This window comes from Callorhinchus milii, unplaced genomic scaffold, assembly GCF_018977255.1.
Source record: "Callorhinchus milii isolate IMCB2004 unplaced genomic scaffold, IMCB_Cmil_1.0 Scaffold7, whole genome shotgun sequence".
In the NCBI taxonomy this organism is placed as follows: domain Eukaryota; kingdom Metazoa; phylum Chordata; class Chondrichthyes; order Chimaeriformes; family Callorhinchidae; genus Callorhinchus; species Callorhinchus milii.
The window spans coordinates 16,169,280-16,196,886 of NW_024704748.1; the positions used below are offsets into that span (position 1 = coordinate 16,169,280).

At 37.3% G+C, this 27,607-nt stretch overlaps 1 protein-coding gene across 2 annotated transcripts in view; it reads right to left on the minus strand.

Annotated features, from left to right (window-relative positions):
- Positions 1 to 2,765: 2,765 nt before the first annotated feature.
- LOC103181161 (glutamate receptor ionotropic, delta-1) overlaps positions 2,766 to 27,607 on the minus strand; it is a 68,989-nt gene continuing 44,147 nt past the window's right edge. Inside the window, exons 8-14 of one of the 2 annotated variants that reach the window (XM_007897420.2) lie at positions 27,069 to 27,399; positions 20,863 to 21,001; positions 10,859 to 11,054; positions 9,214 to 9,380; positions 7,631 to 7,871; positions 4,033 to 4,155; positions 2,766 to 3,376 (exon numbers count right to left, since the gene is read on the minus strand). In XM_007897420.2, the coding sequence (XP_007895611.1) occupies positions 2,960 to 3,376; positions 4,033 to 4,155; positions 7,631 to 7,871; positions 9,214 to 9,380; positions 10,859 to 11,054; positions 20,863 to 21,001; positions 27,069 to 27,399 (1,614 nt within the window). In that variant the 3' untranslated portion in view covers positions 2,766 to 2,959. The remainder of the gene's footprint in view (positions 3,377 to 4,032; positions 4,156 to 7,630; positions 7,872 to 9,213; positions 9,381 to 10,858; positions 11,055 to 20,862; positions 21,002 to 27,068; positions 27,400 to 27,607) is intronic. The other variant, XM_007897421.2, reaches the window with a different exon arrangement.

The window sequence follows — 27,607 nt, forward strand, 5'->3', positions numbered from 1 at the left end:
TCTCAGATGCGCTGTCTCAGCGCATCTGAAAGTATTATTCAGGGTTTACTTTCCTAATCCAATTTAAAATGTTATATATGTCTATAAGGCCACCTCTAATATTCCCTCTGCAAGGATGAAGCCCCCTGCCTGCAGCATGTACATAATATCTATACATCCAATAAGAGTATTTATATAAGTTGAGTATGACTTCTGGAAACTTGAACTCAATTGATTTTGCTATGTATTTCACCATCCTATTTGCCTTATATAACTGATGTTGCATAGTTTCTGGCTGAAGAGAAAGGGAGTGGATATTAAGCATCTTCATTTTCAGAAAGTATTTGCTCTGGTTCACAGTCTGACTTCTAGTTTAAATCAAGGGTCATAGGATCCAAGATTAAATTATAAATTTAATTACTAACTGGCTACATTATGAATAAAGTATGAAAGATTCTAATTGAGTAATTGTGATCCATACACTACCCAGGAGCTAGTGCTGGGACCTCAGCTGTTCAAACTATTAATGCCTTTGTAAACATCACAGGAACAAGCTATTACTCAAACAAACAATCACTCAGTACGTGAACAAAACAATTAATTCAGTGTGTGGGAAATGAGACTATATAGATTGATGTAAAAATGGGAAATCTAATTGCACATTACATATTGAGGGAGGAAAATTGCAGTAGTGGTTGCTGAAAAATAATTTGCTATAAATTACAAGCAGTGATCTGTTCTTAAAAAAATAGTTGTCAGGCAATGATAGGAAGACATATCCTCTTGTAGTACAGATGGTATTTTTCTTGTAGTCTATGAAGTTAACCGGAACTCCCTCTTAATAAATTGTTTGGCTAACCAGTTGCACCTAAACATTACATATGTAACATTTAATGCTACGTATTATCAATGTCGCATAGATGGTAGGTGTAGGTTAAGTGTTACTTTACAAACTAGACAAGTTGGAAGATTGATTGACTGTGACAACAGGAAGCTGTTTTGACCTCTCTCTTAGTTTACGTATCTTGGGCTAGGTTGTAAAATAAACATATTCAAAGTAAATTCTGCTCACTTTGTCCTTAGGTGATAAGTGTAAAATATTTGACATTACCATTATTTTTGAAACCTATTACTTCAATGGATTCTGATTTCTGCAAGCAGCCAAACAAAAAGACAACTCTTTGTTCTGGATATATTTCTATTGATCAGCATGAAATCCCAAAAGGAAATGCCACAATAAGCTTTTGTGTACTCGTACGTTTTAAGTATCTGTGCTATCCATGGACAATTGGTAATTTCCAATGAGTTCCATTAGCTTCCAGCACAGAATACAACTTCACCAGAAAAATGCTTCTGTCGCCAGGTCATTTTACAGCCTAAACCATTTGACTGTTTTCAATAAAGGAAAGACATTTAAGCTAGGGTAGGCTAAAAGAGTATGGTAAACTTAGAGGGCACTTGCAAAATTACCTTTCTGGATAAGATTTTTCCACAAGCAAAAGATATTTTGTTATCAAGGAAAAGTATTATGAGGAGGAAGTATTATTTCCAATTACTGAGATGCCTCAAAGACACAATGAGGTGCTATATCAAATGCAAGGAATATTATAAGTAATGGGATGATTGAAGCTGGTACAGACAGTAATGTTATCTGCTGCTCTTCGGCTATGTTTGTGTAGAAGTTATTACTGGGCAGATTGAGTCTTCGTCTCAAACAGCCTTAACCACATTTACAAGGATGAACACATTGGCTGATGTAATGATGATTCAAATTAGAGTGATAAAATTTATTCTATTTATTTTATGCTAAGAATCTTTCCCACCATTTTTAAATCTACACATGAAGTATAACTGGGTAATATATTAATTGACTTCCTTCTGGCCACTGACCTTCAGGCCACTGACTTCTTATAGTGTATTTGTGTGTGAGGAAGTTTGTTTCTCTAGATCCTGTACAGCTTTTATCAGCTTCTCTGCTATAAAGTGGAGTGACTTTAAAGTTGTGTACTCTGTTAATAGCAATATCCCATTCTAGGCATGTATCTTCAGTCACTACATTTATGAGCTAGAATGACTTAAATCTCAAATGTACCATTTTTTTATTTTAGGAAAGATGAGGTCTGGAAATTGAACTTTTAAAGAGAAAACAGGATTGAGTTGAAACTTTTATCCTGCTAGACTGGTTAGGCTTGTATTTGAACAAAGTCCATCTGTCTTACATTGCAACCTTGCCTTTTATTAGGTGATCATAGTTATAATGGTGGTCAAGTCCAAGTTCTAGGCTTTCTGTCTAATGACAAATATAACAAGCTCCAGGCCACCATCACAGAATATAGAGAAATCTATCTGGGGAAACCCACAATAGATAAGTCAGATTGTAGCACAGACTAATAGGAATAGATTTTGGTAAATGTGTAAATTATTTGCCTCATCGCCTCTTTAATATAACAAAAACTCCGAAGCTGTTCTACGAGGGGAGGCAATGCTTGTAAAATTTGTGCCAAATTTATAAAAGTGGAGATAAGAATTGACAACGTATCTGAAACTTCTTCATCAATTGATTGACCGCAGAGAATTCTTTTACATTACATTTCCTATGCTTTGAAATAAGCTGTGCCTGGATGCATTCAAATGCCCTTGCACAAATGAATGCCGGGCCTAAGGATAAATCAACTAAATCAGTTCAAATGAGAAAAACAAATTTAAAAAGAAGTATAATTAAGTAAAAGCTACCATTCCCAATTCAAGTAATACTTTCTTGGAGGCACTTGAGAACGATCACAAGTAATTTGCTTTTTATTTGTATAGAACAAAATTTACAAAGCCATTCATACATGATTTACTGACTTCAAAAATTGAGAATAATCAAAATACACTTTACCCCACTTCATTCTTGAATTATTTACAAGTATTTACATGAAAATCCTAGACTTTGTTTGTAAATTTTTTTATTAAAAATGTTGCCATGCGGCGCTGGGTGTTATATGGAGGTCCCGTGGGAGGGTTCGATACCTTCCGGGAGAGATCCAGGTTGAAAGGACATGGGGATTGGTGTTTTGATGGGGCTTTGGCGGAAGAGTCCTCCGTTTGGTGACCTATGTTTGCACTGTATAGAGGGCAGCGTAGCAGAACTGCTGAGAGGCAGAGAGAGGTTGGTGCTGCCTGAAGAGGGCATGTTCCTGCTCGTGTTGTGAGTCTGTTCAGGTAAAAATGTGCTGACCGAGATTTGAGTGTTCTGGTAGTCTCGCACAGGCTCCAGGCTCTGGCTGGTTTGCATGCTGCCAATCTCCAGTGCTGATATCTCAATTGATGCAGCCGAGAGCTGCTTATGGGCTATATCTTCATCCATTAGACTGTTCATCCGACGATGAACCTGCTCTAAGTTGACCTCTTTATCCTGAATAGGAAAAGAATAAACGAGAGAAATCCCATAAATATGTGAATGTGTGCATTTTTTTTAAAAAAAAAGCTTTCTTTGTTCTTCTCATAGTTGTTGATCATTGTGGAATGGACAGAAAGTATAAGTGGTGTTATTGTCCTCCAGTTTCAGATGATAACTTGATTTGAGTGTGCCATGAAGAAACCTTTCATTACCTCAATTTCTTAAAAAAAATCTAATTCTAAGTAACTTTTTTATGGAACTGAAATAAAGGTATGGAGTCCGTTAGTTGTGACTGCAGAAACCTTGCCTAAAAATTTAGGGGGAAGATTCTGACTTTCCATATCCTGCACCAATCAAATGCGATACCTGGTGCATAAACCAAAGAGTAACATTGAGGTTTTCTGTGCTGATGTCTTTGGATTAGATTCCCTTTTGCCCTCGTACCCCCATCAACTGAAGCCCTGTTTACTATAAAAACAAATTAACCTCACACTGTGGGAGTCAAGATTTAGCAATGGGATTTGATGTCCATCTTTTCAATTAGAATCGGCAAATTTTGGTTCTGGTTCTCTGATATGTCAAACTGCCCCGATCTCCACCCAGGCAGCATTCCACACCAAATATGATTGTAATAGCTTAAGTTGTTTTTAAGGTAGAGCAGAAATAAATACCTTTAAGGTACCACCATAATAAAATGGCATCATGCAACGTGGCGGCATCATTGTTTCAGGCCTGACATCAATCTCGTTCGAGGAATCAACCCCTTGAACATGGGTTCGAAGGTTCGTTGAAATCTGCCAAAGATTTCTCAAGTTATGGCACTTACAGGTAGACAAACACAGATCAATTACAATAATCCATTTCCTCCTTTTGGCAGAGGTGAATATGTCCAAATCAGATAGCTGGATTTTGATTCCCAAAATGTGAAGTTAAAATGTCTTACAGCGCAAACTGAGAATATGAAAACAGCAGCTGCGTTGATATTTAACTGATCGCACAAAATTCCAAACTATTAATCATAATGTGAGCCCTGGTGCAGTCTGACCTAGTACAATGGTAAAGATCACGTTGACTTGTTAGTTTTCAGACTTTGTACACAAGGCAAGGGCAGGGGAGGGTGTGGTTACAATACAAACTATGATGTAGTTGAACATTTTCACTCTAAGAAATAGTTTGTGGGGTGGGATTCTGAGGTCCTCAGTCAAGAAAATGTATAAAATTAACTATATTAAAAGTGCAAAATATTTCTCCAAAAAGCACATGAATGACAATGTGTATATTTTCACTGTCAGAACATTGATTTGAATAATGAAAGCTGGATGTCTGAAAAATCCGTCTTAATCTTTAACTCTTTAAGACAGATTATAGGATAAGAATGTGCTAACATCCCAATATTGTGCCAACCTTACACAGTGGAGGAGCACTGCACAACCTAAGCAGGGTTGTCAAACAAGTTAGAAAAAGTGTTTTATAAATTTACAATTAGAATTGTAAGTTAAAGATGAGATTCAAAGAGGTGAAAATGGACTGCCTTCCTACTCTCAACAACATAGGGAGGAAGAATAACAAATTGAACCCTTGATCTCTTCCTGTAGTTGTCCAGCCTATCATCAGTATCAACCTATGAATCATTGCTTAAGTGATGCAACACTCACACTTGGAAGGAAGATGGGGCTTTTGTAAGTAACTTACTCTTTACTGAAGGAGAGAGCAAGCTAACTAAGAATGTAAATCCATGGTCAAGGGTGGGAAATTTTTGCCCACATGGCTATTGCAGCAAACTCAAGAGACTGATTTCCTCCCAGCTTATTCAATACAAGTTGCAAACTAGGATAAGTAAGAAAACATACATTCTGTGCTTTCCACTTATTAATTGCAACTCCCGCATGAAAAATCTGAAAAGAGAGCTGAGAATGTTGAGATGTACAATATTAATTAAGGGGAACAACTACATCAACTGCAATCATGTGTACTGAAAATACAAATTCTGTTCGGCTGAATGCAGTAATTTAAATAGGCGCTATGAGATTTTCATCTAATTGAAGCCATCCTCAAAATTATCCAAGACAAACAAATAATCCTTGCATTTGATATGCCTTTTGTGTCAAGGATATCTCAAAGGGCTTCATAGGATTTACTATAAAGTGCGTGACTGTGCATTGTGTATTCCAATATTGGATAATGTCCAACTGGCCTCCCCAGTTGGAATTTCACAGTAATGGAGTATTCAGAACATTGCTGCATGGTGAAACAAGTTCAAAGAAGCAGCAGTCAATTTTAACCCACTAATTACAGACATACATATTTCAAGTATATCTTGGTGATGTGTCTATTCCTCATTACAGTTTAGAACTCGGATAGCATTCTCTACCGTAACCTTCAATCATTAGAAGATGGATTAATTTATCACTGGAGACCAATACAATGTAAAAATCTTGTTGGAAATTGACAAGTTAGATGGGCTGGTGGTTTACTGGTACTAAAATGGTTTCAGTACCTTTTGCACAATGCAGAAAAAATGTGCATTATCTCTGTCATAACCCAGGCAATATGAATATCTCAGTATTTGTGTACTCTTGGTTATAACAGTATTTTTATTGTCTCATATTCATTGTAAAGTTCTCACTATGATAAGAATATTGGATGTTTGCTCATAACATTTAATGTGTTTTGCATTTGTATCTTGAAAGTCCACTGCACCACAATACCATTATAATAAAAAAAAGTGCTTCACTTGTAAGGATAATTCTTTAATGATCATGCGTGTGTAAGGTAGCAAGCTCTTTCTTTGTATTATATAGCTTTTAGCAAATGATAAATCACTTGATATTCTGCATGTTTAATTCCAAGAACGTCCTAGCTATTTTTGAATAGTCTACTGTAGAAAGCTGTATCTTGCTCAGGTAAGTTTGTTGTTACTGGGGATATGTTGGGCAACGATATTGTCCTTAGTGTAGTATTCATTTTGTGTGTAAAAAAAAGAATCTTTCAAATCTTCACAGAGACTTTTTTTTGTCTCTCACAAGTTTCAACTACCACTTTAGCTTCGATGGCTCAATTTGTTTTATCTTCACTGACCTCAAGTGAAACCTCACATCCTTTCCATTTACTAAAGCAGCTTCCAAACAATTCAATTTCCTCTTTTTCAAACATTTCTTTTCCCTTCCACAAATTGTTAACTCTATGTAAATTGCAAGATTTACAAAAAATACGAGGAGTTTTTCAACAGCTCTTATGTAATTCTAGAAAGAATACAAGAAAAAGCTTGGCATCCAATGTTGATCATTATTTCAATTCTGGCCTCTGATACCTTTTTTTTCTTGCTCTCTTATTGATACAAGTATGTTATTATTCCTTTGTAACTTCCTTCAACATTAAAATATTTTGTCTTATACACTTCTATTATTTCCCTGCATCTCACTGCTTAAATCAAACTCCCTGCTTGTCGGCCTCCACAAGCTGCAGATCATCCAGAACTTTGCAGCTCATGTCCTCTACCGCACCAGGCTCCGTAACCCTATCTGGCTTCACTGGCTCCCCATACCCCAGAGGATAGAGTTTGAAATCGTTTTACATCTGTGAACCTCTAACTCCATATTAACCTGTCCACTTCCTCCACTCAGCACGCTCAAGCTTGCTCCACATCCCCACCATTGGTAGTCAGGCTTTCAGCCTCTCTCCCCCCACCCTTTGAAACTCCATCCATTCAGCTCGCTCCCTTACCTACTTCAAGGCACGTCTCGCCAGCCTCCTAGCTTGCCTGATCCCAACACCCTGCCTGGGTCCAAATCCCTGACTGTCCAGCACCTTGGAATGTCCTCCTGATGTGAAAAGTTCTATACAAACATAATTTTGTATTGCATTGTTGCACTCTCTTTATTTTAACTTTTCTTTTCAAATATCTAAAAATCGAGCAACTCCTCATCTTCATCAGTCTTTTTCTTCCACCCTCAATCTACAGGCATTAAAATTGTTGGGATCATCTAACCATGTCTAAGTATTTTCTTTGCTACCCCTCAGTTTGGATTTGTATTCTAAAGAACACAAATAAATCTAAATTATTAAAAGATTTAACCCAATGGTTAAAAGTTCAGTTCAACTATTAATCAGATAGTAAAAGAAACAGATTATATTGTTGTACTCTTTGTTATAAGCTTGGTTAAAAACAGTAGTTTTATAACCATTTCCTCCTCGCTTCCTTACACACACACCCCTCCAAAACGCAAGACACACACAATCCTCACTAGTAACATTGGAAAGAAGTTGTACCTCCTTTGGTGTTTCTTGACGGCATCTATTGCTGTTCCACCAGATTTCTAAGGCTGCCACAAGGCAGGCGAGGAGAAGGCCTGCTGCCAGGATGCAAAAAACGCCTGCAAAACTCTGTAGTTTCAAAGCCCGTCCATCTGGCTGGGCATTAGTGTGGCTATGCAGATTACATCTGCCCATCTTCGGCCACCATTTCTGCTTGAACACATCCAGGTCTCCACTTTCTTGCAGCTCCAAGATCCTGAATTCAACAGAAAGAAAGTGATTATTATAGATACAATTTACAGCAGGAATGATGCTTATCAAATGAAACTAGGTGTTTGGCATGTTCCACTGAAACCAATCCCACATTTTGCAATAGAATGTAGAAGCATTTACTCTGTATTTGCCCGCATTCTACGTAATCTCAGAGTCCTTGAAGTTGCCATTGGATGAATATATTCCATTCTTCAGAACTACCATTCCACACCGTGATGTGAATTTATCACTGCTGTGTGGAAGTATTCCAATGCTCTGTTTACTGGTTTGTTTGATATTAATATTTGATATGATATTAATTAATATTGTCCTCTGAAAATTAATGGGGCTTCTTCTTACCCTATTAGCTTGCGGTTAATTAAATTTATCTATGTATGACAGTGACATGGAATCTCACAGACATGGGTAAAGGTCATATTAAAACCTAAATATTAATTTATTTGGCTGTATTTTTCGTTTTGCCAGTTGTTTCTTTCTGGGACTGTATTTTACAAAGTGTATATTTTAAAGGCAATAAATTCCATAATCAGACAGTGAAGCTAAAATGAAATGGTCATACTACTGTAGAATTGGATGATTTATCTGGCACAGTCAGCTTCTATTGTCTCAAAAATAAATATATTGCTTAAATAAGCTTAAGCTTTATGGAAATGGCATCTTCAGCTCTGAATGTTTCTTCAAAGTTCCAACTGATTGATAATACATTTTGAAATATTCTCCATAACTTTTTTTTAATCTTGAAGTATATGTATTCCCATTGTCTATGTAATATCGAATGATGCAGAAACCAATGTTATTCAACTTCACCTATTGTTCATGCCGCAAGTCTCAGACATGATTCCATCTTTTTAAACTGGGCATGAACAAACCCTATTTTTCCTCCATTAAATTATCTCTCTCTCAAATCATTGCTGTGCATTAAAAATAATGCTAGAAAAAAGTGAAAAACAAAATGATTTGGAGAGTCACCTAGCTGTGTCAACCACATCAGTACTTCCCTAAAAGAGTCTACTGGTTGGGATCCTGTCCCCTTGCTATATCCAGATAGATTGACCTGTAAACATCTCTGAACCTTTATTGGTTTGAGCATACCTCACTCATTGCTGTAGCGAGTGTCTGAGATGGCAGGGAATGCATGGTGTAAACATATTTTACAATCAAAGAACCTTGAGCTTTTACTGTTATTCTCTCCAAATTATTACATTCTACAAAACTTTACCCAAGTGCATTCAACACTAAATATACATGTATATGAACTGATAAGACATAAATTATTTTAGGATATAATTTTAAAATCAATAAAGAAATTAGAGGTAATTGCTTACCTCTGCGAGAAGAGATCCCTATAGGGACTTCCATGTTGCAGGGCAATGCCATATCCTTTACTGCTTACACTATTCCCAACAATCGTCATTGAACAATCATCATCTGTCAAAGCAGCATATTCCACTACAGCCATATCCCACAGGAAAGCATAATTTCCATTCTTTACCTATATAGATGAGAAAGAATATGAAGACAATTATTAATAACAATTAATCAGTTTCTGGCAGCGTGGAGAAAAAAGTGTATCATTAGCTTTTAACACATTGTACCAATTTGTACCTGACAATCTACTAGATGGGGATTTAAAAAATCTTTGATTGCAGAAAAATTAATAACTTTAAATTCTTAATGATTGTTTCAAAATTTAGATTCTCTAATTCTGTCAAATTACCTTTCTTGCTTTCTATTGGTGGCTGTAAATAGGCTGCAAATTCATCAAGCAGTGTCTTCTAAATTAATGTTGTTCAAAGGGACTAATGCAATTATTTTTAACATGAACAAAGTTCACACTGAAGCTCCAGTGTTTAATTAGATTATTTTGAATTGCTGGCATTTATTTTAAAAAATAATTCGAAGGATTAATACCCCAATTTCAGGATTCAAACTGAAGCTCTGGCCACCCAACCTGAGGAAGAATATACCAGATATATTGGATAGTGCAATGAAATAACTTAACTACAATAAAAGGCTGAATAAATTGCACTTCTATTCATTAGAGAGCACGGCTGGACGAGTTTGCAGACTTAGGGTGGGAAAGGGCATGGAGAGACTTGAAGATTGGCATGAGGATCTTGAAGTTGATCTACAATCGTGCCTTCAGCTTCCCTCTCGATTCTCTACCCCCTCCCCGCTCCCTCTCTTCCCTCCCCTCACCCTGACCATTTCACCCCTGCTCGGGTCCTGACCCAACTGTCTAGCGCCTTGGGAAATGAAATCTTGTTGTTGTTGTTGTACAGCGAAACATACAGCCTGGCAAAAATCATGATAATGGACGAGTGGAACTTAGTGTAGGAGAGGATATAGGGAAGGGGTGTTCAAGATGAACTGGAGTTTGTGGAAGGTAGACTGGAAGATACAAATCCACTTCCTAGTGAGCTCCCACTATTTTGGGGGTGGTGTCATTGTACCATGCACTATACACTGTTGTTTGTAAAAGTACATCAAAACCATTTCTAGCAAATTTGACAGTAGGATCTGGAAAAACCCTGTGAAGCTAATCACCAACGGAGCAAATATTGGCTTAACATGGTGATCTTTGAAACTGCTGAAAAGCAAAACCCCAAAGTTCTTCCAATCTTCCAATGGAGGTATCCTCAAGCAAACTCATCTGTTGTTGACTTGTTTTAACACTTTAAATCACAAAATCACACAAACTTGGATGTTGTATCACAGGCACGTTTTTGTGATTAGCCATCATCAGGGTTACTTGTCATTTTAGCATTCCTGTTTCAATTAGTCATAGAAACCAAGATGCATGTTATTTGAAGTTTCAAGTTGTGATATTAATCTGCTTTATTTTCCAGAGGATAATTTGCCATTACCCCTGTGCTTGCAAATTAAAAAAAAGGCCCCAGGTTGATTTCTTGAGGACACTGTAAATGTTTTTAAAAGCCTGGATGACTTTTCTTTAAAGTAAGTGAATACCTTTTTAATTCCTTCAGAAGCACTGGATACACAGTTTTCCATTCCGCTGTTTTTGCTGATAGTTCTCCAGAGTTCAGCATAAGTGCTGTCCTGTTCCAACGGGTTTGTTCCCTTGGCTTGAAAGTACTCGTAGACGGATGAGTCTTTTACTGTACCATACAATAACTCAGATTGTTTTGCCAGATCTTGGAAGGATCTACAAGGAATTTAGAGATGGTTGATAAATATTATTCAAGGATGATTGTGTGTGATTGTGAGCATACCTTGATTGGCAAAGGATTCTAGTGACCTTCCATTGAAAAAGAGGCTTATCACATACTTAACGATTTGTTTAGATATTTGAATGAGTGTGTGCATCATTGTTATATTGAATTACTGTGTGCTGCTTTAAGTATATGGTGGTTATGAACAGAGATTTGTCATGTAGGTCTCAAGGAAGAGTGCCAACACTATCTGCTAGGGACAAAATACATATCTGCTGGTAACTGATACAAGGCACAAGTATATCAAAGAGTTGGGATAATGTGACAAATGATGAGACAAAGTTTGAGTGGTTGAACATCATTAACTTAAGCAGTTGCTTTCTGTCTATTTTTTTTCGCTCTCATTGGGTGTTATTGCAGACAATGACAGATAGCACATTTCTACACTCCATCATGTAGTTTGACCAGAAGAGGGATTAAGATATACTTCAATGGATACGACAAGGGAATGTCATATGTGTATAAATTATTTAATGTTCTGATCAGTACTTATATAGAAAGTGGGTGATAGATAAGAATATATAATGAAATCATGAGATGAACCAACATTCTCTTTGCTTCAGTATCCCACAGATGTTTTCTGTTGATCCTCCTTGTAATGCTGCACACAGCTCTATGCTTGATTTGTTTCATTATTAACCCCTTCTTTCCTTCCCCTGACCTCACAGCTTCATACTTGCTTAACAAACTGCCTCAATAGCCTCATCCCTGAGTTTAATAAATTTACAAATCAAAGCAGAATGACTGGAACAGCAATCTTTTCCACACACAAAACGACTTTTATTAATCCGCATTGTTAATTGCTTACTCTTAATTACAGTCCATTGTTTCTAGCTCAGAGATTGCCACATGCTGACTCTCATTTTCTTATAATAAAGAAATATTTCTTCTCTTTTTTGAATTTGCCAGTGTTAAGAGAATGAAGAGCAGTGCAAACAACTGACTGATGGGCAACATCAGAAGAAATGAAATCCCTGGGCTCACAGCATCATACTCCAGCATATTATCTCTATTCCAGCTGACGTGTATGAATATTCAACTGTCGGAAAGCGCTGTTCCCGGGTTTCATCTGCTCTATTTGAATTGGTAATTTTTTTTTCATTTTGGCATTGGTACATACTTCCTACATGTGTAGTTGCAAAGTAATTATGAAAGGGATAAATTGTACAAGTCAGCACCTTGCTGCGAACTTGATTTCTTTCCAACTTCTATCTGGGAGATTATTGCTATAGCTTGTGCTATTATAAAGGGTTTGGCTCAGCGGGAATGCTTTTGACGCTCACATTGTTGCCAGTATAGCACATTCAGAAACTCAAACCAAAGAGTAAGATGTTAAATGTTACACTTAATATTAATAGTATTGCAACCATGGAAGAAGCAGCAGCATGCTGAAGGCGCTGCAGAGAGGCTCTGGACACGACTATAGATATGAAGGTGTTCAATACTAGTAAAAGGAATCAAATTATACTCATTTCACAGCTGATTCTGAAGAAACTATAAAATATACTTGAGTGTTAATAATGATGTTGTCAAGTTCCTGAGAGAATTACTGTAAAAACAAGCTGAGAGAATTTGAAATGCTCATTTAAAAAATACAGAGTTATTCACCAGAATTACTAAAGTGTATATTATTAATTTGATGCGGGCAAAACTATCCAGTGCAGCGTTTCAGAATAAATATGTTTTTCTGATAATTCTACCTCTGTGCCGCAATGCAGAATGAGCATTATGCTATGCCTGCAATTCATTATAGTGGCAGGATTGTGTTACTTCAAAAATGTTACTCCTTTTGTAGTTTAAATGAACAAAAATCTAATAAGGTGGAAACAAGAAAAGGTCATATAGCACTCTAGGTTGTCCAATCATTTCAGCCTAACTGTAAGATCTTCTCAGACTACCTTTATCTCTCGTTTTCCTTGTTTGAAGCCCATGGGCAGACTTCTGCTTCATGCTGATTTGAGAATACAGTCTGTCTTCATTTATCTTTTGAACAATTCACCCCAATCCACTTTCTCCATGGTGGGTGACAAGGTATTTCCTTTAGTTAACCAAGTCTGAAGCAGTTCATCCTTGCATTACATTTAAATCAACTTAAAATCATGTCCCCTTTTCAGAAGAAAGAACTCTGCTTATCTACTCCACTTTGAAAAAACATGACTATAATGGAGAGAGGCATTTAAAAGCTTGGAGTTTGTTGGTCTTTTAACAATGTGAACAGGTTTAGCTCACTTAGCATTTCCTCCAAGCTCAATGTCATTCTTGCAGCTCTTCTCCAAACCTGTTTCCTTTCCGAAGAAAGAGGACATAGCACTCAAAGGATGATTAACAATAATTTCTAACTGTTACTCAATCATAATTCATACGAATGAATTGTCAAACGTGGATGATCTTTTTTGACCTTGACTGATTAGCAAATATAGTGTCGCCAAATACTTTGTTGTCACTCCACTCTTAAAAGTGATAAGGATTCCAATAACCATTTGAGCCAATTTTAGAACCACGGAGTTTAATACTGCCCTTATTAAACCTGTGTATCATTACATATTTCACAATAACTCTCACCCTTTGTCCTCTCACCAAAGTTTTATACTTTCAACTTCTGTCGTCAACTATCATAGATGTGTTTGAGAATGATTGTCGCTCTTGACGTTGTTTGTATACCAACAACAATAATAATCCTTACATTTGATATAGCGCCTTATCATGTTTTCAAGGCATCCCAAAAGCACTTCAAGTAAATTTACTGCATATTCTGTGGGCGAAATGCGGCAGCCAATTGCGCACAGAAGTTTCCAATCAACAGTCGTGGATTTGGAGACCATTTTATTATTTTTTNGAAGGAATTATTACTACTGGGAAAAGCGAGCCACCAATCGACTAACAACCGGGTTCCTACTTACTGCTAGGTAAACAGAGGTATGTGGAGTAAAGAAACTTGCCCAACGTTTCGCCCTGCCCGGGAATCAAACCCAGGTCTTTCGCCTGTGAGGCGAGTGCTCTAACCACTAAGCTACAGGACTCCACAATACAAACGGATTTAAATAAAGTATATGTATTGTTTACCTGTTTGTACGGCCAGACAAATTGGGGCCAAAACCAAATCAAACAGCAAGGAATATTAGCTTAGGATTTCAGAAAAAANCTTATGTTCAACAAGTATAATATCCAGAGAAACATTTTCATAATTGCTTCATTAGTGCAATTTAAACCGCACTTTCTTCTAAATAAATCGTTTACTTCAATTGAACCATTGATGCTGATTAAAAGCACCAACTTAATGTGAAGTGCAATGTTGTTTTCTCAAATTATACAATTGGTTTGAAAGGAAACCACAACTCATTGTTACATTGTACATTTCATGTGAAACAGTGTCAAAAACTTTGCTGTTTTCCTGCATTGGCAACAAAATGTGGCAACTAATTCATCCTTGCACAACTCCACTGTTCAGTATGTACAGTAGAATTGTTCAGTATAACAAAATATATCGCTGCCTCATACTGTTTTAATATAATGAGCGATGAGTTATCCCGAGATCTCTTTCAGCTCTGCCCTTGGCAAGTTCTCCTCCATCCACGCAGTACACGTGCCTCCTATTTTAGTTCCTAAATGCAGTGTGTTTCAATTATCTATATTCATTTGCCAGTCATGAATCCATGTGCATATCTTATCAAGCAAGACCTCCTCTGTGTGATGCACTAAGTATTTCCTGCTCCTCTGTGTAATATAATGATCTGCATGTGTGTAGTGTTCCCTTGTGGAATGTTCTGTTATATATAGAGCAATTCTTGGGTCACAAGGGCCAGCATATTGATTTTTGTATCTTGTGTGATGCAACATATAGATTTGAGGTAACCTTTCATTGTTTAAAATATTATTATCTTCCCCCCACTTATGAATTAGAATATATATGCAAGAGGGATTTGATTTTTTTAGAGTTTTTTCTCTAATTACGTACTTTATTACGTGGTAACGTAAAATGCAGCAATTCAGTTGATTTGCTTCATGCTGAAAAATAGGAAAAGCAGCCAGTACAGAGGCACCTTTATGTCCAACATGATGTCATCAATACCAATTTGTCATTGGAGAAATCACGCTGTCACTCTAATTGGCCACAGGAGCCAGATCAGTCCTATTTAATCTTGGGCTGCTTGTGGCGTTAAGTGTGCAGTTTGAATTTTCTCTCTCATTACGATCTGCCTCTCTCTAGAGAAACAGCTGTTCCGCAGTTAAATTCCCTGCATTTTGCTCTTTAAAGTACTTACTTTTCAACTATATTGACCACATCTATAAAAGTAAAAGGAATTAGAGAAAACCAAACAACATCAGCCTGCAGCCTCCCTTCTCCAGAGTGCTCCTTGACAAGAAACTCTATGCATTCACCTCTTGTTCAATGCAGAAAACCGAGAAGATGGCAGGTATCCTCTGTGGACACTATTGTGGTAGCCCCGCAATGGTATGGTGTAGCTATGAGAGCAGAGCATTCTCAGGGTTACTGTACAGTGGCAGTGGGTGTCTGCTGAGAAAGGACATTTACAACTCTGGTCTTCCTATAGTTATGGTGCCTATCTATAACTAATGCCCAAATCCGTGCACAGATTATCAACAGAAGGATTCAGTGTTACAAGATCCTTTTGCTGTAAACTCAAGGTCTCATGATGTACCTGGTGAGGGAAGTGAATTGTGAATTTATAGGAAGTAACAGGTGCAAAATAGTCCTGAGCAAAGATATTATTGGAACTGAATTTTAGTCCTGCCAGCTGTTTGGGAAATGTCCCCCTATCTTTGCATCACCATTTTGTTTGCCTTACTTTGGACCACTTCACAATGCTTTTGCAGTGAAGCGCTGCAATTTTCCTCAAGCAACAGTGGTCAAAGTGAAACAAATCCCACATCATCCCTCATCGTGTGAAGGTAAAGGCGTTGGGACTTATTAAAATTGACAAAAATACAGGCAAAAACAAATGTATGGAAATTTAGTGCAATTTCTTTATCAGGTTTTACCTTCGCTAAAGTGGGGGTCCCAGATTGAAAAACTGTCCAACCTCTTTTGTGGCATTCGAAAAAAAACACCCTTTGTGGGAAGGTGGAGAGGCAGAATTGATTCAAATGTTCTGGGTTGTGATTAACATGAATTTGGTTGAGTCATACATTTGAATTGCACTAAAGCCAGATGACTAAGGTGATGGTTATGGCAGGGCACAGATTGACATCCTGCAATATAAATACAAGACTGCAAACCGATAACTTAGTGATCTGGTGCCGTGTCTCTCTCTATCCTAGATACAATCTGATCATGGGAAGCATCTTCTCAAATACAGAAAATATACACAATTAATGACTGGAGATTCAATTGCAACTAACTCTGTATTGGTTTAAATTTTAAGGTAATTTAGATGCATATATATGAACAAATTATATCATAGAAAAGATATCACATATCAAGATATTTTCTATGATGCATACAGTGAGGCCTTTTGAAGTAATAAATGTCTCAAACTCTTGAGTAATGCATCAGCCCTTTCCTCATCCCATCCACAGGACACAAGCTACCCCAGCCTATGGCTGAACTGCTCAATGGAGTGGAATATTCTGTGTTAGGGAATAGAAAGTAAAAATTGTTGAACACAGATCCATCCTGTTTTGCTGAGCAAGCCGTCCATGAGACAGTGATGCTGATAGTGGTTTTGGAGAAGTTATCCCAGATTGGCCCACTTTTGTGGACATGACAATAGAGGAGAGGAGGTGATGAGAAGAGGAAACAAGCAAAACAAAACTTTGCAACAATTACATCCTAAAATAGTTTTTTTTTCCCTGTGTCCTAGTTTGGTGGTTTTCAAGAGTTCTAACTTTGTTCGGTGAACTGCTTTGAGCCTGGCAGCTCTCAAGCTGTTCATATTGCGAGTAGATCAATTCTCTCTCTCTGCAACCTGCTGAGGAGGGAAGTACATGAAGTTTCACTCTAAAAGGAAATATAATCCCTCAGGCAGTTATAAATTCCAGGCACAAAATTGATTCAGTGAGGAGTCTACGGCAAATTGGACAGAAACAGAGCCTGGGACATGATTGAGAATCTGGTTCCTGACAGCAAAACAACCAGGAGGCAATTCTTTGTGAAGCGCAAGTATTATAGGCTGCAAGGTAAAACTAGATATTTCTATTACCACATGTAGGTTCACAGAACTGTTTGGTAGATGCTATAGGAGAAGCAACAGTAAAAGACAATGTTGGAGAAATAAGGACCACATGTCAACAAGCAATGAATTGAAAATCAGAAAGTCCCACAGGTGATTTCCTTTCAGAAGAATCAAGCCTTAAATATTAATCTCCACATGAGATGGATTTTGAGATATAAATTGGGAGATGGGTGGACTACAATATAGGGTTAGTAGTTTGCAGGAAGCATCGATCACTTTTATCATTTGATCAACAACAATAATTTGCATTTATATAGCACCTTTCACACAGGGTAGAATCCCGGAGCGAACAAGATCAGTACATGAAGTGAGCCTTATGAGTGGAAATGGCTCCAATGTGTTTTCCAATAAAAAGAAAAAGTGCACTTGACATCAATTATCTGGGAACTGCTTTAAGTTATTTTGCTGTTATGAGGTGATATAAAATTCTGTCTTCCTAATGTTTTTTTCATTCTCTTCACTTATACAAATTCAACTCCAAAACCTCCTTAGCCTAGTAATCAAATCTGATCTAACTTGAGATGAACAAATCATTGGAAAAAAAGGTAGAAAGCATGAAAGCTCAGGTCTGCTTGTCACTGATAAATGGTTCAGTTTGTACAGTTCTCTAGTGCTGCTTTGGCTGACACCTGGTGTGTAAGACCTTTGAGCTCCAGTGCTGCACTGATTGACACCAGGACTGTTATATCTAAGGTTTAAGGTTTTCTCCAACTGACATGTCTAAGGTCTAGTATTGCTCCAGGGCAGGCTTATCTGTACCGACTCGACAATTGAGAAATAGAGAATTCAAATTTAAATAGAAAGCTAATGTCACTTGCTGAACTAGGGTTGCAGGGAATGCAATAGGATCCAGCAAACAAACATGAATACCAGTCACAGTACAATTTCTTCAAATCAGAGTACTTTCAGCAACCATAGGGTTGAATATCTGTCCTGTTACAGCTGTCTCCAGCTGCACTGTTGTCATGTTGACTAATGTACAAAACAAGAAAATCCCCCATAAAAGTTCTAGTTCCATTGGTGTGCTTTTTTCTATCATTGTATGATGCTGGAAGAAAAGTGGAAATAACCTCAGTTCTCAATTATGCCAATATTTCAGTCTGTATAACATTTGATAATTAAATAGGGTTAGGTTATTAGCTGGAGTTAGATTAGAAGATCAGCCATGATTGAATGGTGGGGCAGGCTCGAAGGGCCGAATGGCCTACTCCTGTTCCTATACGTTATGTTATGTTAAATGTTTCAAGAAAACACAAATTTCTTATTTTCCCTCAAGCAGAATAGTAAAAAAAATGCACATTGTTTATGGGCTGTTGCTGGCATAGACCAGCTTTATTTGCCTATGTAACACTATTTATTGCATTTCTAATCAATCATATTTTGTAAAGTGCTTCCAGACTTCCACATGAATGGCTTGCAATTGTACTGCGCTGCTGATTTCAGTATTCTCTCACCAGAAAATGCCAGCTCTAACCCAATTCAATCAATCAGTCTTTCGATATTGGGATGATGGCTGCCATGTCTGTTTATAAAAAAAAGTCACTACACTTGACAGTAATTGCATCCAAAATGCTTAAGTAATAAGGTATTATAAAATTGTAAATTTTCTATTTCTCTGATATCCTTCATTTTGTTACCAAAATAATCAAATCATAAAATAATGAATTTTAACTCTTTTTAACTGGTTGGTTTTAAGGATGGCTTTGATGGCGAGATTCACTTTTGAAAATGTCTACACTTGTGTCACAGAACTAAATTAGCAGCAGAATAGTAAAAAAAATGCATGCACAGCAGTAATTATATGGTAGCGATCAAATCAAGGGGATTACATGATATCAAAGAGAGATTGGATTATAAATGCAAATCAAATGATTTCTTACACTGGACCAACAGAGCAGAATAATTCCCATAAAGTTTAAACTGTTTTTTTTTTTAAATTTGGTCAGCCGGGTGTCTGACACATGCGGAAACCCAGCACCATGCTTAAGAGTATCCAAACCAAGCTGAGATTTTCATGCATCCCACCTACACATGGCAATCCCAGAGATAGATCATTGGAATGGATTGCTGTCCAGCAAGCTTTCCCACTTCTTGTCCAGCTAGGACCACCCTACCTGTTAGGGTTTTGGCTTGAAGGTTTAACAGGAGCTGAGTGGGATGACTCTCTGCCCCCAGTGACTGGTTCTGCATGGTTTAATACAATGGAAATCCTTGCAGATACTCCAGAGCAGACCACTCCAACTAACCTACGTATTTAACAAATACCAATGATTGTTTCTAACACTCAGGTTGGTAAGGCGACAGTAAAACAAGCAACCAGAGTCTTTTATCTGTGATTGTGTCTTTCCTTAGAACACAATTTTGTCTCTTTCCAATTAACACACCATATATCTATCTCACAACCCTCATGTTCACGCAGCCAAGGTCTAGTAACTGGGAGGAGAGATTCTAAGTGACTGACAGGCCATGTCTCAAGGTTATTCCAAATTTTATTAAACTAAAGCATGTTTCTCATGGCAACCTTTGCTATTCTCTCAAAAGCAATAAAATGTTGTGAATCTCAGAAGACTAGTTGTTTCACTAAATAGACTTCTGAACTTTCAGGTACTGAAGAGCAGTCTTCCAATGCCATTGGAGTCCTATGAGTAAATTACACCCTTATAAGTTCCTCTTGAACATTCACAATTCTAGAATTAAAGAACGTTTGCCAGGTCAGATGAACTTCCCCCATTTTCATAAATTTCCTCCAACATTTCTGCATAACATAAAATTGTACAGGCACTAATTCATAGTTTTCTTTTTGCAGACAGTCATTGGCAACGATTCATAAAAACTAGATTTTCTCCTAAATCTGTCAGTCGAGGCCTTGTTATTCCCGGGGTGGGAGGGAGTAGAAGAGAGAGGACATTTGGCTTTGTAGTTGACAAATAACATGACCTTGACGGTATTGCCAGCATCTACCCCCCCAAAAAAAGAACAAATTATATATTTCAACCTCCATTTAAAACCTCCAGATTAAAATTCTAACTGAACCACTTTCTGCCATAATGTTGACATGAAGTAGGTAGCATATTAGCTATGCAGGCCAGGTACCACATAGAGGTAGGTAAAGGTCTCTTTTCTGTTCAATTACAATATCATGCCCTGAGTCCAACATCCACCAAAGTCACATTCCCATCCCAACACAGTCACCTTATGGATCCTCTGAACAATCTAACAGTAATTTATGATAAAATGTGGACAGGTGTGTGCTATAGATGTGCTTCTACAAAAAAAAGGCAGAACTTCCTCAATCACATCATCTTAACTCTAACAAGTAGAGAGAGAAAATACTTTAGTCTGAGATGGATTTGAACCCAAGACCCAAATGTGAAAACACATCTAATCACTCCTAAACGTGCTGCCCAAAATTACTATGAGACAATTATGTACTACAAAACAGATTAAGAAATGCTTAGACATGTGGAGAATGAAATTACAATTGCATATTTGACACAAGATGTACCAAGCAAGAGTAATTTCCTTATGATAACAGAAGGTCACTCACCGCACTGAATTATCCATTCTGGAGACAGTGAGAAATGCAGCCAGGTTTGCTGTGTACGACGAACACACAATGAGTGTAAAAAGCCACCAGCTACCCATCACTATTCGCATGGCAACAGAGTTCATGGCCGATTCCCCACCTGGAATACGGAATAAAATTCAATAGAAAGTTATTTTTTAAAAAATTGGAGTAACATCTATAAAGGAAGCAGTGTAAATTAAGGTGTTTACATATTTTTCACTCATCAGTTGTCTTCAGTGCTGAATATGTACTGTCATACCTTATAATAATAATCCTTCCATTTGATATGGTGCATTATCACATCATTGAGACATCTCAAAGCACTTCATAGAATATATTGTAAAGTGAATTGACTGCATTTTGTGGGCGAACACGGCAGCCAATTGTGCACAGCAGTGTCCCACAAACAGTTGTGGATTGTGTGGATTGAGTGACCCAATTTTTTTTCAAGGGATTATTACCCGCAGAAAGCGATGCACCACCATCATTTTACACCTTCTCTTTCTATCATACAGTAACTGAATAAACGTTCATCAAAAAGGAAAATAGCAGAGCACAGAAAGGCGTAATCTCAGTACTTCTTACATTTTGAGAAGAAAGACTGGACTTCACAGGTAGATAGACGCCCATTTCCTTCAGTTAATAGATTAATTTACCAGAAATATTAATAACTGGTCTGTGGATTTTCAGAATAGGGTGTGAGGTATCCAGAAGATGGTGTTCTTGTTTTGGTTTTATATTTACTTTTTCCTGCTTTTTTGCATTACAGAAGGGGAAGCAATGCTATAGAAGTGGCCAAACCTCATTAATAAATTACTAACTACTTTTATGTAAGCTGGAGGATAAATTCATATGCTTAATAAATAATATATTAAAGAATAATGCAAATTAAAGATGTCCCAATATAACTCAAAATATGTATTATTTTTCTTTTGAAAATTGTAGATCACTATACAGTAAGTCAGAAAACATCACACAAGAAGTGCTAACTAGACCTAATTCACATGTAGCAATTCAGTTAATATAATAATAACAATAATAATCCTTGCATTCGATATAGCGCTTTTCATGTCGGGAGGACGTCCCAAAGCGCTTCACAGAACACACTGTAAAGTGAATTGACTGTATATTTGTGGGCGAACGCGGCAGCCAATTGTGCACAGCAATGTCTCACAAACAGTCGTAGATTGAAAATGACCAATTTATTATTGTTTTTGGAGGGATTATTATTAGGTGTGTGGAGTAAGGAAACTTGCCCAAGGTTTCGCCCTGCCTGGAATTGAACTCAGGTCTCTCGCTTGCAAAGCGAGTGCTCTAACCACTGAGCTACAAGACTCCACAACATATAATAAGACTTTCTTCTTTAACTCATAAAAAGCAATACCATCTTTGCAAAATTATTTTACTACTAGATACATTAGTGTACATTAGTATTACATTTCCTCCTTTCACTACTCTCAGCCTGGAATAATGATATACTTGGGGAAGTGACACACAGTAATTCCACTTTACAATATATCCTGTTAGGTGCTTTGTGGTGTCTCAATGACATGATAAGGCGCTATATCAAGTGCAAGTATTCTTATTCCTTCCTCATCCACACCCACTCCTGAAATCATTGTTCCATAAACAATGGCTGTGTTCTTGTCATTCTTGATCCTAAATCGTTAGTGGATGTTGCTTGCTATTCAACTAATGCCAATTGTATTGCTTTACCCTGGTCAAGCAGTGATAAATCAGATTTAGGATCTTCCTGATTTGTATCCTCAGTTCCACTCGAGCCAATAATGTTACCCAGAGAAACGATGAATGAAGCTAGAAGTGGGATTATTCTGCCAAGTGAAGTTAGTGGGAGATCAAGCAGATTGTGTCACAGCACTCCTCAATAAATTAGATAAATTAGGTGGAGTCCACGAGAAGTTTTGTTATTGGGGAATTCAGAACTGATAGCACATTACTGTCACATTAGGGTTAATTTATTTTTTGCTATATAAATACAAGTTGTCATTTGCGAAAAAAAACAAATTAGCACCAACTGAGTTTGAGCTCAGGATCAGATTATTGCTACATCATTTATGTGTTTGGGTTTGGGAATTTGTTTTTCCAATGTGTAAAAGATATCTTGTCCCCCAGGCTGCAGGGTTAGAAACATTACTTTCCATTCTTGAGCAAAAAAAATAATGTTTTTAAAACCATGCAAGATATTCTCCAAAACAAATCCATAGAATAGAGCAGTTAAAGAACACTGATGCCTGGGTAAATGAATGGTTCGTATCTTGTCAAAGACAGTTTGTTGTGAGCAAATACTCTGTGATTTTTACTTGCCAGGTTTTGGTGTGAACCACTTACAGACGATGTTTCAGGAAACAAGTGAGTACGATAAAATATTAAGCAGGAACACTGTGTCTCTGGGTAAGTGGATCCATTTGCCCTTCTTTGATCACACACCGATTTCCATGGTAGACCACTATAAGTTGAATCTTCTGATAGTTTCCATAATATCAGAAGCTATGTGCCTTTTCAATTTCTATGCCAATCCATCAGTTTGTAATAATTTCTTCCGAAACACTCCTTATGAGCTTACTGCACTGTGTACATTAAACCATAGTCAAGTTACTCAATCAGATCCAATATGCTGAAGATTTCTTGATCACTCCAGTTAATATTTACCTTTTCTTAAAAAAATGTGAAACTCTGGCTTTTAGTGTAGGGTAATGTCAGTTCTGTTGAGCTGCCAGCCTTTCTGAGCCATTGTGCACTGGTAACAAACCAAAACATTTTTGCTTTCGATCAGTGTGGCTCTCTGAACAAAAACATGTCTTCCAACAATAACAGCAGCAACAACTTGCATTTATATGGCACCCTTATACAACCAAAGCCAACCACCTGGCCGTTAGAGCTAAAGTAGATGGAATGACTGCTCAATATGTAGCTTGAGAAGAAACATTGCAAAGCAGCTATCTCCTTTTGTTTTCCCTCACTCATGCAAAAGGTTTTACTGGACGTATTATTACAACTTGACCAAAGTCGTGCCAACCTGTTCACTTTCACTATCTGACTAAAAGCTGATTGGCTGACACAGTGCCATATAGTAATATCACATGGTACCACACATGTACTGCAGGTTCTTTTCTCTTTTGAAACCACTTAAACTTTACTACCCTGCAGCGAGCAATAAAGAAACATTTTCAGCTCGACCTGTGAATACATGACATGTTCTTTTCAATAAATTTTAATTTTCTTCTACAGCTCACAATTTTATCCCACTTAATGCCACACCATTCTCGTGCATCAAAAGTTAATGAATGAGTTAAGTACTTTACAGTTTCATTTGTACTGTAAAAATCTTACTAATGTGTACACTGTAAATTCACATTTTTATGATATTGTCAAATACAGATCTTCTGTCTTAAATACTAGAAAATAAAATAAATTATTTTCATACCCAAACCAAGAAAATTGCAGAATAATCCCATTAATTTCTAGATATAAGATATCGAATTGGATGATAGACTATTGAATTAAAACCTTAGCATCTAAAGTGATACATATTCCTAAGGGCATTTAAATTAGCTTTTTGCACTGCAAAATATAATTGCAAAGAACAAAAGAGCAACTATGCTTCACATCAGTAACCTGCCCTGGGAGGAAGAGGCGAGGAGCAACCTAAAATTAGCTTTAAAAAGATTTAATACTTCCACATTCTGTAACAGGAATTATACTGCTCACCTGCAATTACAGTCACTACAATTTGTGGGAAAATCTGCTAAGCACTTTGAAATGTTTCAAATTGTAAGCCACTGTATAAATGTAAGGATTATTATTTCAGGGCTCAGCATAATTCCAGAGGTCACAAGAGAATTACAGTCTTTAGTTCCATATTTACAGGAAAGCTGTGCAATGGTGTTCTATCACATGCATTGTGTGGTGAGAATATATATAAAATAATACAATGTTGCAGAACACAGTGTTCACAGGAATTTATTTCTCTTGTTTGAAACCTGCAAACTTTAATATGCCACTGTACGATGATGCTTTGGACCTGTATGTAGCCTCTTGAGGGGAATGTTAGTGCATCATACAGTGTACTGTGGATGTGAAGCCAAGCCCCAGGATAACCTGCAGTACTCTCTGGAGGCTAACAATCTATGTCACCTGCTCTTTCCCCCCACCCTCACATGGTTATTATGTTTTATCAGTAAATAAAGGAATTTATAAATACAGCTGGCATCAACAAATTACTTGTTTAACCAGATATTTCAGTTTTTAGTTATCATAGCGATTCGTAGTAATATTCCTCACACCTGTAAGATTTCTTCTATATATTGCATATGTGTTTTATATAAAAGCTGAATGAATGTAACTGTGCTGTAAATACAGCATTTCTATTTATCAGATCAAGTGTTTGTATATTTACATCCACAGTATTACTACTACATCTCGTCTGAATCAGACTGAGTCTTATTTCTGTACCTGGCTGTAGCCAGCAAACTAACAAATAAGCGTGTGTGCATCTAATGGACACATTTATAATAATACGCTGAATTGATGCTTTTGTATCCTACTTACATTATCATTTACCACAGTAAACAAGATCCCTGGAACATTGGAAGTCAGGGGCTGTGAGCATCACCAAAACTGGTGATTTCCAACCTTCTCTTCAATAGCACCTCTGCGTTGCTGTGTATAAAGCAGGACTGACACCTGGGCCACCGACAAAATGCTTTATAGCTGACTAGCTAAAGCTCCACCTGTTCAGCCAGTTAAATTATCACTCATCTGTACCAGTGATTCAAACAGTGTGCTGTTAATAATGCTTCTGCACATGTGCTGCTGGTGCAGATCAGGTGTTTCATCACGTTTTTGTTTTTTGTAAAAACCTCCCCAGTTGTGGTCAAGTAGGCAAGTGGTCAGTGAAACTACTTCATTATCAGAGGGGATCTGGAGAACTTTAGCCAGTCTGCTTGATGATGGCCTATTCCACCCTGGCTGCTGTTAAATTGGCCTTGTAATGTAAGCAGGGGTTATTTACACAGCAATAGATATCTGGCACTCAGTTTTCAATGGACAACAGTCAAGTGGAAAATTTGCTGATATGTAAAAATAATCACACAGATATTCAGTATGAACAATAAAGTATTCAGATTAAGCAACCAAGTAATTACAGACTCACATCAAACACATAAATTATCTTCCCCTGACTTGAATCACTCTTACTAAATCACAGGTATACAGGTAGTAAAAACACTTTACTGTGTTGTTTTTAAATGGTAGTGATTTACCATTTTCTGGGCAACTTACAAGACTGTTGTCACACCCAACAGATTTAAAATCACTCATCTAGCCTGAAATCAAACTCAAATAATCATTTTCTTATATTCTGCATAAATTGTTTTCTTTTGAATATCTTCCTAACCACCAGGAACAAACTGGTATATTATGGACTACGCCTGATAGATCTTCATTGCAATCAATCCATTGATTTTCTACCAACCCCTTTGTTTAAGACATTTGCCATAAATATCAACATACATAAAGAGAACAAAAGTTTTTTTAAAATATACATCTTACCTGAAATGTTTCAATATTGTCTTAGCTTGAATATTAACTTTCCACAATAAAACAGAGACTTATCTGTTAGCATAATCAATAAATATTATTCACTATCGTGGTCTTTGAAGCTATTGGAGTACTCTCCTAGTGTTTTTGGAATGATTAACCCCAACGTCGTCTGTGTTTCCACATATACTATTATACATAATGGAAACCCCATTACAGCATCTGTCAGTATAGCTCACCTGCGGAACCGCACTAACCAAAAATACCTACCCGTGTTAAAAAAAAAAGTTGATTTCCAGGTCATCAAGTCTCCATTAATGTAACTTCCTGTGCATTATTTGCAATGTGCTGCAAGTGAAATTAGCTGCGCCTCGATAACCTGGAAGTCGGCCAGTTTTTCCTGACTCGCTTACAACACAGTTGCTCAGACATTGGTTCCAGCCAACCGATGTCTGTGCTATAATGGTTTCCCTGTATCTCCTCCTAGTTCATGTCTGCCATTCACTTTACCTTCCCAAGGTTACCAGATTTCCCATTGTACATCATTGATCTGCACTGGGTAGGTTACGTTCAATAGCAATTCACATTAACCCTGTTACCAAAATACCAGTGTGGTTCTCACGCACCTTGCTGAACAAAGGCACCGTAGACAAGCCAGATGGCACTGTGCAGAGTGTTGGAGTTAGAAGTAGGAGTCTGAGGTTTCGTGGGGGATTGTGCTCGGATCAACTGCACCCGGTTGAGCACAAAGATCAGGACTCCCACCACAGGGATCGCTGCTGCTATACAAGCCCAGACTGCCAGGTCAAAGGGGGCAAAGACGGAGAAGATGTTAATCTTTTCTTCTGGTTTTCTTAGGAGGATTCCAACGGAATAGTCCATGTACCGCTTGCTGAAATCTACAACACTTTCTCGTTCTGGAGTGATAGTTATAGCTGATATTGCAAGATCTGCTCGCTGGAAAGCACAAAACAAGCAGTTTTCAGCACATTACTCATTTTATACACATTGCACTTAAAATTTTCAGGTAACCAGCTTCTGAATGTATTTGATAAAGCAGCATGGAATTGAAAAATGGTAATCTACAAAAACAACTTTAAACTCAAGTTGACAGTTGTTTTATAATCTGATAGTAATATAGTAAGAATTGACCAAAAACAAAATA